General features: G+C 46.2%; 3 protein-coding genes across 3 annotated transcripts; all 3 read right to left on the bottom strand.

The window, feature by feature from the left end:
* Positions 1-57: 57 nt before the first annotated feature.
* On the bottom strand, positions 58-9,321 carry LOC107192813 (DNA ligase 1-like). Its single transcript, XM_015582149.1, has 11 exons — positions 9,223-9,321; positions 8,542-8,693; positions 7,750-7,816; positions 7,344-7,591; positions 6,895-7,207; positions 3,691-4,168; positions 3,115-3,420; positions 2,953-3,011; positions 2,242-2,414; positions 1,770-1,932; positions 58-1,684 (listed from the first exon to the last, which is right to left on the bottom strand). The coding sequence occupies exons 1-11, from the start codon at positions 9,319-9,321 to the stop codon at positions 1,628-1,630; spliced, it is 2,115 nt and encodes a 704-aa protein (XP_015437635.1). The 3' UTR covers positions 58-1,627.
* Positions 9,322-11,155: 1,834 nt separating this feature from the next.
* On the bottom strand, positions 11,156-13,135 carry LOC107192848 (gastrulation defective protein 1 homolog). Its single transcript, XM_015582190.1, has one exon. The coding sequence runs from the start codon at positions 13,133-13,135 to the stop codon at positions 11,156-11,158; it is 1,980 nt and encodes a 659-aa protein (XP_015437676.1).
* Positions 13,136-14,555: 1,420 nt separating this feature from the next.
* On the bottom strand, positions 14,556-16,159 carry LOC107192812 (PR domain zinc finger protein 13). The gene is made up of 4 exons (XM_015582148.1): positions 16,007-16,159; positions 15,642-15,891; positions 14,909-15,563; positions 14,556-14,790 (listed from the first exon to the last, which is right to left on the bottom strand). Exons 1-4 carry the CDS (start codon positions 16,157-16,159, stop codon positions 14,556-14,558), a joined length of 1,293 nt encoding a protein of 430 aa, XP_015437634.1.
* Between the last annotated feature and the right edge of the window lie 484 nt (positions 16,160-16,643).

Below are 16,643 nucleotides of genomic sequence, written 5' to 3'. Positions count from 1 at the left end.
AATTGTACAAGGGTAGCGGGTAACCTTGAACGGGTAAATTATTTTCTCTTCAGAATGAAGCGTTTGAAACATATTGGAAACGATGGACCTGAAACGATTTAAAATAAAGGAGGTGGAGAGGGAAAAACTGGAAAAAGGGGTCGCTGAAAATATTGGCGAAGACCAAGCTGGTAAACGTACACAGGAAGGGCATTATAACAACGGCGATGGTGGTCTCGATACTTCAGTCTGTCCTTCGACGTCGACCTTTCCTCCACGAACAATTCCGATTCCTGCCGCTCCACCTTCTGCTATTGCTCCCGGTGTCTCGAAGCACCTTGCCAGGTACACTATCCGCCCATGAAATATATACCCTCACTGCCATATTTCATTCGCGATTGGATTCGGAAGGACGATCGATCGATTAACAGGCGCCAAGAGTCGCGAGCCTATCCGTGCTCCGTCAGCGTGCTACCCCGGTTGCAAGCGAGTCCGTTAACATCCCGTCGAGAGGGAACTTTGATCGATTGTCGCCCGAAGATTGTTAGATCGTGACTGGAAACCGATGTCGGTGTATGTATGTAACGTGGAGGGCCTCGGGAGAACGCTTTATCCGAGTGTTGCACATCGCGGCGTCTCGCGAACGTAGAGGCGGATGAACCTCGTGATTTTCGTCGGTGTCGAGGCGGTGTGACTGCATTTTCTGCGCTGGTGGCGGTCACGAGGGCGCGAACTAGTTCGTGAATCATGCCTAGAATGCTTTACATAAATTGCTCGGGACCGACGTCACGTTCTCGGTGGCTGGGGCCACGGGACGACCACCGCGGGGAGGACAGAGAAAGAGGGAGGAGGAGGAGGAGGAGAAAGAACGTTCGTTGGCCACAAAGCAGAAGTGACTCAGCCTCCCGTACGCATGCTGGGGACACGCGGGGGGACACATGGAACACGGGGACACGGTCAACGCAACAGAGCCGCGGAAACACCGGAAAGGTGAAAGTATGCGCGAACGACTCATCCGTTCGGTCAGCTAGTAGTAATCATCCACGGACATCCGATTCCGCGAAAGGATCTTGCGTGGAACACCGGCTGTCATTCGGCCTCGTTGCGTCAACACGGGAGGATCTAAAGAGACGTGACCCAGATGAAAACAGCGCTTCTTCCTCAGCCACGGAATTTCGCGGGAGATTCGTGGATTTTCGGGACAGGAACCAGAGACGTGGTTGCAGGTGAACGAGATGATCCATAATTTATGATCTCATGGAGAGGTCAGTGGATCCAAGAAGTATTGGATCTCGACGAAGAAATGAAATTGATCGATGGATTCGTACCGGTACCGGAAGGAAGGTTGGGCCGATTCAATGCTGGGATGCACAGTTGTAAAGAATGCCAACGATCGTGCCATTGCACAGCGGTTTACGAAAAAAAGATTCAATCCTTTTATTAACGCTTAATCTTTTGTAACGAATTTGACAATGCAGTTTCACTTGGAAACATGTATATGCGACACGCACACGTACTTAATAATAATTAACGTTACACTTGTATTTCATGTTCTCGGTCGTAGCGCACGTATTCATCTTAGTTTTATACAGCTTCTCGGATCCGAGAGAAATAATTCTTGTCTTCTTTCGTCGTCGTCCTTGTATGTTTAATGACTGACGCTTCGGGTACTCCTGTCGTCCGCGACGCTCAGCGCTGGAGATTTCTGGAACGTATGGAAAAAATAAACAGGGCGTGAGATAACTTTGGTATCTTGGAGACGATCGAAAGATCGTATAACGATTACGTACAACCCTCTCGATTATGTCTTCCGCGGCGTTCACTTTGGCGGGTCTGGCTGGAATTCCCTTCTTCGGTTCCCGGTCCATCTTATGAATCATTTTGTACACGCTCGAGTTCATTAGGTGATCGTAGTTCGGCAGATTCGTCTTCTCGTACTTCTTAAAGTTGACTCTGCGCGGTACAATAATAATGATCAGGGGCTACTAATAGCTCGTCGCGGATGATGATTAATCGCGCTTGATTTAGATCTTCTATACCGTACGAAAGAATGTTTGTACACACGGCGGTATCACGAATGAAAGAAAAACTTTCATACGTTTCACTAGATCATCGGTGCCCCAAGAATGCGATGAGTCAGCCGGAGGGGGGACTCACGCCTGATTTCGAGTGAAAGGAGCTAATTGAAACGGGCTGGGATCTGTTTTGCGTCGAACCGATGAGAATAAAAAAAAAGAAGAAGAAGAAGAACTTGATGTTTACCCTAGGGCTCTGCCTCGAATAACTTCCGCCTGGCAAGACAGCACCTCGGCGATCATTTCGTCGTTGAAGAAATCATTCGGACACCTCCATCTGCGGCCGAGAGTCAGCTCGACTTGCTTAGCCTGCGGCCACAGATCCTGCGAGGATCTCCTTCCTCTGTTCTGCATTTTCTGCTGTAAAATCCGCAAACAGTCAGTCGTGTTACCAACATCAGAGGAGAACATTGAAAATGAACGTTTTCCTCTATCTTTGAGGAATGCTCGTGACACGGGTTACCAAGGAATTCACGGTGGTTCGCGCTAAAACGTCCGGGGTACGTGCGTGACACGAATACTTTCACTTCACGAAGTTTTAAGGACTTTAAACTCAAGGGCAACACCATCGGCGGGGAACTTTCGGAGAGGACATTTTACGCACAATATCACGGAGAAGTTGGAGACGCTTAATGGACGGTTATTAAACCCCTCGATGGGAGTTTCATGGGAATATCGAAAGAGAGAGAGAGAGAGAGAGAGAGAGAGAGAGAGAGAGAGAGAGAAAAAGAGACAGGGACACGCACAGAAGTTGGAGGGACTACTCTTCCGTGCGCCAATCACGGGAGGAATCCACGAGAATATTGATGCGATTAAAAAGTACTAAATCCCAAAGGAGCTGTACACGAATAACGGAGACGTGCACAACATATGCATTCCACATCGGTTTCCAGAATACCTGCAATTCCTGAATAACTTGATCTTTTGGCGATAGTTTTGGATCGGGTTCGAAACTTCCTACAAGTTGTTCGACAATATGAGTATCCTGTCTTGTAGCTCGAGTATCGAATTACAGGACTATTAGTCTAGAAACTCTTGAACAAGACGGGAGAATATTTACCGTGAGACGGTGCCGGGCTCGGCGACTTTATAACTTTCGTCTCGTACGAGACGACAAACTTCTTCACTCTGCTGCCTTCTTCGCTCTTCACCGACAAAGTTCCCTCCAGTTCCTGCGTCTCGGTTTCCTCTTCCTCCTCCACGGTCTGTTCGACGATCCGTTGATGCTGTTGCTCGTCGTAATACGCGGTGTACGAGAAATCCTCGGTGAAGTCGGTCTCGTCCTGTTCCTCCGTTTCATCGTGTTCATCTTGCTCCTCGTGCTCCTCCTCCGATTCTTTCGTCTCCTCGCATCGTTCGTCGGTTTCTGAAGCATCGTCGTAAAAGTCGAGACTCAGGTGAATTAATCTCGCGTCAATTATCGAGCGCGCGACGGAAAGACGGATAATGTCGTTAACGAGCTGGCGCGTAACTCCGCGAGAGGACACACGCAGGCGAGCCTTCGTGACGTGACACGTCTTGGCATCGCTTCAAAACGCTCTCGAACGCGTGGAAATTTGAAAATATTCGGCTAAACCCCGAGAGTGATACCGATCGAGGCGAAATCTGCTACGAGAATTGTGTGATCTTAGCCAGCGAGGCTTTTTACCTCTCGACGACGGCTGCTCGTTGTTGGCGGTGGCGCCGTTCTGCACGCCGCTCAGCTGCATGATCATCTGCAGTTGCTCCGAGACGATTCTCAAGTGGCTCTCGATCTCGCTCGGTAGCTGCTTCAACGATAGTAGCTGTCGCTGAACGTTCTCCAGTTGCTTCTCCAGGTCGATCTCCGTGCTGACCAGCTCCTTGATCTTTTCTTTGTCGACCTTCGACGCGACGTCTGCCATCTCTCTCTCGATTTCGTTTAGAACAGTTTCTCGCGTCGAGTGCTGGCTGATCTCCTCACGGGAAGCTTCCTGCTCGGCGTTCTCCTCGTCGCAGGACACAGTCCCTTCCGATCGCAGCCCGGTCTCGCTATCCCCCGGTTTCAACGATTCCGCCTTTGATTCCGGTCGCGACTCGGGCTCGCGTTCCTGATCCGATCGGCAGCCTGGATCTGGGGTCGCCGACGGTGTCGCCTAAATTCAGACAAATAGCTACAGAAATAGGGGATCCGTGGGATGATGGAGAATTTTTGTTTGGTCGGTCGTGCAAAGAAACGGGACTGAAATGCACACAGAACTTTCCTTCGACTTTCTTCTATTCACGGCCATTGCCCGAGGCACGGAACGATACTCGATAGTTCGAACCGTTTACTTAACCGGTATGGTATATTCTCTCGAAAAATTCTGTTCTATGCGCATTTCGGTTGGATCGTTATCGTTACGAGTACGTTACGTTCGTCACGGTGATTTTAGTACTCGTGTTCGTTTCCGGAGAACGGATAGGATATCGGGATAAATCGTCGTTCCGGACGTAGAGACAGCTGCGTCCCAAGAACACAGCTTCTCTCGATCGTTGGCATTAAAGGGTTATCGAGATTACTCTGGCACATTGGGTGCATCCAGATATATGCATTTTATTTCGAACGTACTTTCTTATTTTTTTTTTTTCTTTTTCTTCTCGACAATCCATTTTTGTTTGTGCGTACATTGACAATGAGAGTATATTGTAAGATAGACATCATTATACATGCATCGATCTGCGCGTGCATGATAACGCGAGATTCGAAACGTTCTACTCTACACTCGTTAAGACTAGATGCGAATGAATTCGACGTGCGAGTGCGATCACTTCCGAGCTTGTAATAAGTACGTACTACGGTTACGTGTACTTGCGGGGCCGGGTGACAAAAATGTTCGGTCGCACCGTGGAACGATCAGAAAAAAGAAAAAGACAAAATCGGGCTCTGGTTAAGGATCGTCACGGTATCATTAATAAGGTTAGAACCGAAAATTATCTCGTTATCCGACTCCACGGCCCCGGGAACAAGTACACATTGGCCTCTAGTCACGAGAAACATGTTACGGTTACACTGGACAGAAGATACAACACACACTTTACGAACGACGAACACCGTTTCAGTTTCATTTTTTTTTTTTTTCTATACGTTTACAGATGGCCCATGATGATTTAGCGTCTGTTAGGGATGTCCTAGAACAAGTGACGTCGTTTTATATCTAAACAATAATAAGCATTATAATAGTGCCGTCCGAAGCGTCCCGATATCGGTTGACCGTCGAACGGGTGGCGATTACTTGTACATGTAGAGCAGAATGATGGATGTACAAGGGACGAACGCGTACGCGACTAGTCTCGTGAAATCGACGCCTATGCGATTCGTCAGGCCTTCGTAGAGAATCGTCGGTACGAATGACAACCTACGACCGACGCGATCGCCCTCCTGAATCGCTTTCTTCTCGATGATCGGCCGATCGGTCAGTCCACCGGTGAATTTCGTCGGGAGCCAATCGAGAGCGATGCTTCTGAGAACGTTCAACAAACTCGGGGAACCAGCGGAAACGCTGGCTCGGCAGGATCTCGAAAGACGCCTACTTCCGCGATGGAACACCTCCGTCGCGATGAAGTCTTTCGAGGAACGAATAAGATTGGAAAGAGCCCGTTCGTCTTCGTTTTGGCGCGAGTTCAACGAAGAACATTCTGGAGCGAAGACGGAAGAATCGGAAATACCTTGGAGAATCTGGCGACGAATATACTGCACGATCAAGCCAAGTGACTCGAAGTGTTTCTTCAAGATACGCTCGACGTATCGTGTACGAACGAAGAGTTTTCGCTTCGAAGAAACGACTGACGGACGTGTCGCCGGACGATCGCGCGAATCGAACAGACCGTTCTCGAACAAACACTTTTCCATGTAACGACCCCTCATTTTAATCATCGTCGAACTCCTCCTTCTGTCTCTACGCGGGGCATCTTTCGTGAACGAGATACCCTTGAAGTAGTTCATCAAACGTACGATATTCTTCCATAGGACACGCTGGAAATAACGACCCTTGAAGTACAATCGTTTGCGGATACGAGACCTCGATTCCGCCGGGTTCAATAAGTCCATCGAGCCTCCCTGCTCGAGGAAAGTTAGAATGTCCGAACGAAGACGAACAGCGACAGACTGGACGGTACGAACGAGAATTTTCTCCGCGTAACGGGTCCGTCTGAATGAAATCTCTCTGTTCGACACGAGTCTATCGAACAGCTTGCTCGAGGAAAAGCTATCGGGTTTCTCGAGGAGCCCGTCGACCATACGTCTCATCCAATTATCCTCTCGCTTCAAATACGTCTCGAGGTAACGACCTTTGATCCTGGGTCTCGAAGATTTCACGACGCAATCGCGACGTGGACGTTCCTCCTCGTGTTGTTCATCGCTGCGAACGCTCGACTTGGCGCTAATTCCGACGTCGTTTCCCTGGTGAGGAAGCTGTTCTCTGAACGAAGACCTGACTTTCCCTGGTTTCTTAGCGTCCCCGTGGCTTTTGTTCCCGAATAGACACCTTCGGAAGTAGTGGCCCCGTGTGTAGAATCCCTTCGATTTCCGTTTATTCGACGGCCGTCGCGTTAATGCTACGTTCTCTCGGCGTTTCGACAATTCTACCGGCGCAACTTCCGGCACCAACGAGTCCGCGGGAGCTTCGAGTTCGATGTCGACAGATGATAGACACGAGTAGAGCTCGATCCGCGGCTCGGGACACGTGACGAACAGCTCGGACACCGTGGCGGTCGGTTCGAGTTGTTCTTGGTACTTGGAGCACGAATGATCCTCGAGCGGGTACGACGGAAGGATCGACGACACCGACGAAGAATCGTATTCCTCGATTTTTGTCCCCATTTCGCTACTGTCCATGATTACCTCGGGAGTCGGGGGCTCCGGAGTCTTTTCGTCTTCCGGTTTAAGCAGTCCCTTCTCCAGCAGACGATCGGTCACAGTCCTTTTCTTCTGCTTCTTTATCACCACTCTGTAGGTCTCGACCTCGACCACTTCTTGTTCCTCCTGCTTCTTACGGGGCACCGGTATCGGTCGTTGGGGTTTCTGCAGAAACACCGAGGTGCGTTTCAGCTGCTCGACCAACGGCGGTTCGGCTGTCGCGAGACTCTGCAACTCTTCGATCACTTTTGATTGCTTCAATACCGTCGCCCGTGGTCTTAGTTTCTTAAAGTTAACCCTGAAACGTGAGAAAAAACTAAAATCAGATCTCGGTGATACGAATAGATTAAATAACGTAACCCGAGAATGTGTTGGTGTTAATTGATCGGGGAATATAGACGGTACATAGGAAGAAACGACAAAGATCTTTATACCCTAGTACTCCTTTGTCGTCCAGAAGCTCCTCCTCCTCGAGAATCAACTGAGCGATCTCGTCGTCCGTGAGATTCTGATTCGGCACGATCTCGCTGTTCTCGTCTTTTGGCTTGTCCGGGAGCGGTTCCACTTCTGGCTTGGCCTCCTCCTCGAGCCGCTTCTCCTCGCACGTGATCTCCTCGAACCGCTCGATCACCGTCTCCTCCTTCAAGATCTGCTCCGGGAATACCGGCGGCAGGTCTGCGAGCTAAACAAACGATACTACCACGTCGTCAACAGCCATTAAAAGTCTTGGCAGGGGCGGGAGGGAAACCAGGCGATCGTTGTCGCCGGTTCTGAGTTATTTCTTAAGTAACACGGTTATTTCACAATGAATAACTTGGATGGTTGCTGCGAGGTACCTACAGGAATCTTGTACGGAACGATGTTCTCCTCGGACAGCCCCTCCAGAGCCTTCAGGGGATCTTCTTCTCTGCGCAACAATCCCGTCGGTTAAATAGCTTCTCGAGGTTAACGGTGGCGTGTGCCTCTACGATATCGGTCTGCGGCTAGTTTTCCGCGGCTAGGCGAACGGAATTGGAACGGGCGACGATTTTAACTCGGTTTTCGAAGGCCTAGGCGGCTCTGAGCCGGTTCACGCGCGAAAGGGTAATGAGGGTTCGGGGAACAAATGCGCGCAGTGTAAATGCCAGCAATAAAATCGCCGACCAATGATAAACAGATTTCATTCTGGGTCACCTATTTATAAGTGTTGCAATTCGTTGCCTCACGTTGCCCGTACGCCGGGATATTCTGGCCCCGACGTATTATTATAATGTACGAGACCGTGCACAGGGACACCGGTTACGGATACGCATAATTTTCGAAAATCTTTCCCCGCCCGGAGAAAAATAACACGGGCAAGTGTTCCGTATAAATTATTAAACGGACAGGCGGAATTTCATACCGGGGGGCGCGCGACACCGTGGACCGAACCCGATGAATCACCGGCGAGCATTCGAAATAAAATTCTCGGCAAGCAAAAGTAGTTCAAGTTAAGCTTCACGGTCCAAGCGAATCGAGACGATGCAACGTGTCGTTGACATTGGCATGCAATTGTTGTCACGGTTAATTCAGTGATCAACTTCCGGCACTCGGCGAGAGCCTCTCCGTCGACAAGTTGATTTCTTTTATTCGTGGGGAACGCCAAGTACGTACCGTTGGATGCCCAAAACAAAATTATTGCCCGCTCGCATTAGTTCTTCGTGCGCCTGACCGTGGGTCAAACTGCTGATCGGCTGGTCGTTTAATCTGACCACGACGTCGCCGACCTTCAAGCCCATGCATTCCGCGAGGCATCCTTCTGTCACCTGGCAAAAACATGTTTCAAACTAGATCGATCTCTACTCTTACCGAATTTTTATTCAATAAATAAATCGTTATTTGCTGAACGACAATCAATTAGATCACCATGTGTAATAGCAAAATTTTTTTAAACCGATACCAATACGACAACTAATATCATAAAAAACCGTAAAAACTGTTCCCCAGTCTTACGTTGTTTTTTGTAATAAAAGATTAATTTGTTTATAAATCCAGTCTGCATAAACAAGTGTATCCATTGCAGACTGTTGGTAGTACAGAAACCTGGCAGAAAGGGTTGAATCTATCCTACCTTACCGACAAGGTATCAGCCTCCTAAAAGTAGGCAACCGTTCGTACTGTTATGCATGCACACGTAATTGTCGACCACGACAAGAAATCGGCAATGATTGGTATATATAAAAGTGTTATAGTTCGTTGCATGATCTTTGATGGATACTGCCTTTCATCATAAATATATGTACCAAAAAAAAAACAGTCGAATAGCATAAAATCAGTGTTACAAAAAATACGTACTTTGATGACAGTCAGTGGCTGCGGGAAGTCGCTTCCGCCCGCCAATCGAAATCCCCATGGTGTGTTGTCGAATTTCGTGAATTTGACGTTGACAGCCATGCTGTTCTACATCTGAAAATCATGCATTCGCGAGCAAGTTGAAACCGTGGATCTCATTTCTGAGTGAATTCGATGCCAACAGGGATTTCCGTGTACGCGTTCAATCGATTATGTAATGCGAAAGAAACGGATTGAGCGCGAGCTTAAATTACGACGTTTATTTACGAGCTTGAGTTTCCTCGAACGGCGGCGTCGATCGTACTAAATTGCGTGCGTGCTCCGAGCCGCTCTATTCAAATCCGGAAGCCTCGAATCCTGGCGCATGATCGCGTTCGCGCGCGAATTAACGACCATCTGCTTTGGTAACTTCCGATTTCCTGTTCCGGAACGCATTTGAATTTATTCGTCGACGATATCGCGATACACTCCCATAAAATTCACCCTCGTTACGTAACACCGATTTGTCCCTTTTAGCTCTGGAACATTCGATAGCAAATGCGCACATCGAATACTTGCTAGCGGCTACGTCAGAATATTCCCGTAAACAATCGCGAAAGGAAAATACAAAGTGTACGTTGTTGAACATGGATACTGTTGTTCAAGAATGTGGAGCACCCTTCGCTCTTTAAATAGATAACATCTTCCGGTTTGCATGTAATGCGTACAATACGCATTCCGTTGCAAACGGAACGTATGAAAGAGACATTACTTACGGATATCTGAAGGACTAAAGGCTACGAATGAATGAAAACAAAAACGTGTTCCACACTTTCGAGCGACAATGTGTATAGAATATTGTAAACAGTTTCGGTTCGACGCATATGCGAATCCGCGGTTTACGACGAAACCAGTTTTTCTGATAACGTGCAGGTATTTGTATGGTCGAAAAGGTCGTCGAATCGGCGCGATGGAAGGGAGGGCAGGTCATTGTCGTGGATCCTATGATCCTAACAGTCAGTGTGTTTCTATCCAGTGGATCGGATCGGACGTGTTCGGTTTTCGCGGCGTAAAAAGAGACGGAACGAGCAAAAAAACACGGTAGCGGCAGAACGCGACGACGGCGGCCGCGAGGAATTCGTAGTATGTACGCGGAAGTGGCCGGACGCGTCGCCCGAAACGAATATAGTACTAGCGGCGCGTGAATTTGCTCAATAATATCGCCTTCCTCTCCGTTTACTTGCCAGTGAGTATCGTGGACGTGATCGTCGCTGGGAACGATGCACCACGGACGCACAGTGTAATTTGCACACCGAGGTAAGTTTACTATATCACTGGTTTCATCGAGCGCGGAAAGCGAATCGATCGGTTACGGCGGAACCAACCGATCGAACGAACCGGCCAACTCTCGTACACGCACAAAACGGTGTCACGATAAAGTTTGCCAGAAGGCGATCGCAACTGCCGACTCGAACGCCACAAATACGCGACCCCTTCTCCCCCCAACACCCTCGTCTCATGCTCCCCTTGCTATCCAATCGCAAAACAGTAGGAAGCAGGCTCGATCTATTTACTGATCGATTTATTTAGATTCGGGTCCTCGATTTCCTCCCCGTTCTACCAAGAGATTCGCTTCACCATTGTGCACGCTTGCTTCGCGGGGCGACGTTCCATGGGTCGATTTCACGATCACCACGGGGATCGACACAGCTTCCGGAAATTATAGACCTAACTTTTCCCGTCTTTCGAATCCTTTTTACTAACCCCCATAAATTCGGTTTCGTCGTAGAAAGTTTACGTTTCGATTTCAATTTGAAATAGGAAATACCACCAGCATAATTTACACGCAGATAATGTTTACTAATGTATGTTTATATTTATTATATGTAACAAATTTCCGTCATACATTACACGGAAATGTAAATGCTTGAATATTAAGCGAATTATCGTACATTCTTCAAGTTTTTGGTTTCTTTGCGTTTGGTGCTCCGTCCGGATCATCTGTTTGGAAAATTGTTGTCGGTTGAGTCTTCTTATATGCCGGAGCAATCCAATAAGGATTCTCCTCCGCCTGTTTTGCGTATTTCAAGATTGCCTCTCGAGGGTCTTGATCGTCTTCTATTCTTTTACTTAGACCTAAGTTTCGAATTACATAAGAACTAAGGGTTCCTCCGGAGGAAGCAACTCTTCCACCTTGACCGGAAGTGATTGGCAAGTCAGGTCTTCTCGATTTAACCGGATCCAAACGATCTTTCTCCATTTGTTTACGAACCGACTTAGGTCTGTCTTGCCTGAACAATGGAAGGGCGTGCGGTGTTATGATCTGTTGGGTTGACATCACCTCAATGTGTTTTTGCTTAAGATGCGTCTTTACGATACATAATTTTGCACCTCTCAAGCTCTTCTTCGAATCATAGTATACTTTAACTATTCCATTTCCACAGCCAACGAATACTTGATTCAATTTCGGGTGCCATAACGTTTTAATAACGTGTGAATTTGTTACACTTATTTCATTAATCAGCTCAAAAGTTTTCGTATCATAAAACAATACTCTACCAGTGCTTTGACCTTTATTCAAGGATTCTCCTGTGATCAGAATCGAATCGTCCGGATTAAACATACAGTCAGTCGTGTCGTACCGAGAATATAGATTCTTTGCTTCGAAGACTGGTGACTTGAACGATCTTAAGTCCCAAAGTTTCAATGTGTCGTCGCAGCTCCTAGTTGCCAACATGTGTCCGAGATAAGAAAAACTCAAACTCGATATTTCCGAGCCTTGTGCGTGCGCGTTTCTCTGAATCAACGATGGATTCACGAAGTTCTTTCTATGATCCCACATTTGTATAGAGCCGTCTACGCAACCGCAAGCGACTACTGTGCCTTCACGGCTATAGGCGCACGTAGTTGGTATGGTTTTGACTCCATTTTGCGCTCTGCATTTTATTAGATACTTGTGAGCACGTGGTCTGTACAAAATCCATATCCTACAGGTGCTGTCTTGCGAACAGGTTAAATATTCCTCTTTTGTAAATGGATGCCAACTCCCGCAATTTAATCCTGCTGTGTGACCTTTTGTGCGTGCCATGTCTGTTATGTACTGATCTCCTTTGACTGTTTCACACTTTTCAAAACCATCCCGATCTAAAACTTTTGCTTGTGCAGAGCCTGAAATAACTAGTATAACATCACCAGTCATAGAGTATTGTAAACATTTGATAGGATGGTTTTCACAAGGTTGTAATGTCCTAAAACTCTTCATGGTTGAGTCCATACCAGCAAAATCCCAGAAACAAAGATCGTAATCAATGGAACCAGATGCTAATCTTGCTCCGGATGGATCTGCTGCAATAGCAGTCACTGCCTTTGTGCCATGAGTCATTGTGACTTCGTGAGTACATGGAATTTTATCTCTCAATTGTGATTCTTCTGTGTCAGATTCATCATCATCCTCGTCACTATCGTTTTCATTTTCTTTTGATTTTGATATTTTTGCTGAGCCTGATGTACCTTGGAGATCAGAAGGTAGTGGAGGTCCAATGAAACTTTCATCATCATCATCATCATCATCACTGTCATCTTTATGGGTATTTGTAGATTCTTCTTCTGAGGATTTATCAATAATTTCTGATGAGTCCTTATCTTTCTCAGTGGCAGCAACTTTAGTACTATGAATGGTTTTTGTAATGTTCTCTAACATTTCTTGTACATCAAATGATTTAGCCTTTTTACCAAAACCCGTTATACCCATAACCTCCTTTAGATTCTGAGTCTCTTCTTCATCTTCTGGTCTGATTTCATTCATTTTAATTACATTTGTTTCTGGTAATTTCTTACCGAATGTGCCAAATCCAGTGCTTATATTTTCTGTACTCTGAGGAGGCTGATTTAAATCCTTGGTGATTTTCCCAAATGTTATAACCTTTTTCTTATTCATGTTTATAGATTATCTTTAATAACGTTTTGATATAAAATTAAGCACAACGATTTTAATTCAATTTTCATACAATATTTCTGTATAGATAGGAGAAATTACCTAATATATTATTACAAATAACATACAGTGTTGAGTACAGTGTTGATACACAAGCGTATATTGAGGTTATAATACTTCATTTACTCTTTCTCTTTCAAAGCTTTATGTGCAGACGAATGACTCCACACAATTTGTAACTTTTCAGCTTTCACATATTTCAGGACACTATTTTATATTCAACAATATTATATTTACGGTAATTGTAACAACCTTTAAAAGTAAACAAGCGGACATAACTAATCTGACATTTCCACTGACAGCTGATAGTGCTTTTTAAGTTTGTTATGAAATACCTATCTTTAATGAAATGTAAAAAGTAGTAATTAATAAGTGACTATATAATGACGAGAATAAGATAATTTTTATTAAAAATTAAACATTCAATTAATTACATAGAAATTACGCGCAGGAACTAGTTACTATCGCCATCTACAATACAGTACCCAAACAACTAGCCAATTAGTATCACATTATTGTCACAAGGTAGTGCCACTACATACCGTGAATAATCCACGAATTTTTAAAATTTTAAGGGTAATGAAATTTAGAAGTAGAGACCAAATTTTTGTGGATTCCTTTTCATTGTTGAGATCAAGTTAATAACTTAAAAGAGTTTATAGTTTGTTCGCTGGTGGTAAGACTTAATAATCAATGAATATAGAATAACAATTTTATTTTAATATCTCCATTACAAACTAAGATAACAACAGGATTAATCCTAAGATTCGGAAGTGTACAAGCTAAAGTTCCGATTCGAGTTTTGTACTGTGACGAACAATTAGCGAATGATGGTCAGCACAGCCCAGCTGTAATTTATCGTCCTACCTTCCCTGCATTACTAAGATAGCAATGCTACAAATATTTTACATACATGAGTCGTAGAAAAATTAGTTCATAGAAAATTATTCTGTCGCGTAATCCAAAGACCTCTGACCACCGTGTTCGTCTACTTTTCTTAATCTAGTTATTTACAGTTTCTCCTTCAATCTTACAAAAATAATTCGGATTTCAACCCCAAGACGTTGCTCATAGAGAAACTATCTCGTCTACTGTTCACTTTAGACTGGAATTCGGAAAATAGACAAAATTCGACTTCATGGTCGACTTTATCCACAACCAGCAACAACTACGTTTTCGATATCGAATATAGTTTTCTCTTCGCAGAGCCATGTTTCCATACGTGCACGGGGCACTTCGGGTCACGGTTGAAACGTCGTTTCGCCCGTAGAAAAGCATCTTGTGACGCGAATCTACCAAAACGTTTGTTCGATCGCTACAGGGTTAGCACATTTTATCGCTGTTTCACTCCGTGATTCTCTTCTCAAACATCGATCCCGTCCGACGACGTGTCCGAGTTCTGCTCAACGTTCTCCTGATGCCTCGATCTGATGTGCCTCTCGAGGTCCCTCCTTCTGACCAACACTTTGCCGCAGAGCTCGCATCTGTAAGGTGTTTCCCCGTCCGCGTGCAATCGTACGTGTTTGTTCAAATTGCTCGGATCTCCGAAAGGTCGTAAACAGTATTTGCATTTCAACGGTTTGTAGCCAGTGTGGGTCCTGCGTAAGAAAACAAAAAAAAAAAAAGAACAATTAACCTTAATTAAACGAATTTAGTGAAAAGAGGGACGACAGCGCGTACGTTTCGTAAGGCTAGTAGAATCAGACCTCGTCTTACCTGATGTGAATCTTCAGCCCATACTTTCTCGAGTAGACCTTCCCGCAATAGATGCACAAGTGGCCCTGCTTCGATTTGCCAAGATTGCTGACTATCGTTTCCATTTGGGCGGCGTGCACGTCCGTGGCGATCGGTGACGCGGTCGCCTGTACATTGTACGGCGCTAGAACGGTTTCTTCCCTGGCCGGTGGGCAGACAACCGAGAAAACATTGTTCTGGTTCATGTACGGCTTGAACGCGGAGTGTCGGTAGCTCAACTCCTTCCCCACCGGGGACAACTGAGACGACGAGTTCGGTGATATGTGCGTCGACGAGGAATTCGGGGACGGTTGATTCGATGAGGAGGGGGAGGGTTGATTCGAGGAACCCGGAGAGTTATTTGTCAGGGAAGGGTTCGAGTCCGTAGTTTCGACCAGAATCGGCGATATCCTGGTGGGTGAAGTCTGAGGCGATCTAGTCAACTCGAATCTGAAGGTGGATTGAGGGAACAGGCTCAGAGATAGGCTCGATCTTGGCGGTAGACTGAACTCTTTCGCCAGGGCGGACCAAAGATGATTACTGTCCAGTCGGTTGCATTTCAAGGCCAGATGAATCTTCAAAGGATTCGGGTACTCGAACAGGTTGTGGCACATGTGACAAATGTAACGATTCTGACCTGAAACAGACGAGATATTTCGTTATCGATAAAAGTTACTGGATGTTTGTTTCTTTACTTCGAAGAGGCAGTGCAAACCTTGAATATTGGACGGCGTTAGAAACGGCATGTTCAGCATAGCCAAAATATTCTCGGTGAACCACATCAGCAGAGGCTCGCCTGGTGTTATGCTTCTGATGGTCTTCAGTATGACACCTTTGTCGGTGGTCATCAGCAAAACGTTGCAACTTTGACAATCCTTGGCAAACGTGACGATCTTCAACCAGCACGGCGCGCTGATTAGTCCGTCCACGCAGTACAGTCGTCCATCGGCGTCGGCAACTTCAACCTATAATTAAACAATCAGATTTTCGTTATTTATTGTTACGTCTGTCATATTAGGCGGGCTCTTAATATCGTGAAATTATTATAAGGGAACGAAAACACTTTTATCTCATACTTACATATTGAATGACCGATGTACTCTTCTGGGACAGTCGGTTGACGTCAATGATCTCCGTCGAAGCGTCTCTCCTGAGAACTCCCGCGGCTCTGACGATCGGTCTCTCCGCGAAACCTTGAGACAACGAGGTTCTCTCGAGAGCCTCGATGCTCATCATCAACGTGTTATCGGCAACGACAGGGGGGTACATGATCGTGCTCGTCGGTTCCATTTAAACCGCGTCGTAGATTGTTTTTCCAATATTTTCGTAGGCGATCGGTGTGAAATCCTGACACGATTGCACCACCGATCCTGATTTCTCTCGAATATATTTTCACTGCCACGCGTGTTCCCTGGACACTCGGTGAATAATAGTTTCTCTTTAACCGATAAATTATCGTAAATTCCAATGAACATTCGCGCACAGTAAGTAGACGAATCGTGGTGAGGCTGCTCGCTGGCGATACAGTCGTGCGCATCAAGAACTCCCGACGATGACGATGACGCGATGTCTAGGTGTCAACTGAGTACGACCTGTATTCCGCACGTGGCTTAAATATATTCGGAGAGCTCGTGCCCCGAATTGACTACCAGGGGGATGGTTGCCCCCTCCCTCTGTCCTGGTTGCACCCCAACTCACGCCGCACCGAGTATACGTG

Source organism: Dufourea novaeangliae, unplaced genomic scaffold (genome assembly GCF_001272555.1).
Source record: "Dufourea novaeangliae isolate 0120121106 unplaced genomic scaffold, ASM127255v1 scaffold445, whole genome shotgun sequence".
In the NCBI taxonomy this organism is placed as follows: Eukaryota; Metazoa; Arthropoda; class Insecta; order Hymenoptera; family Halictidae; genus Dufourea; species Dufourea novaeangliae.
This window is presented reverse-complemented; position numbering and strand designations above follow the sequence as displayed.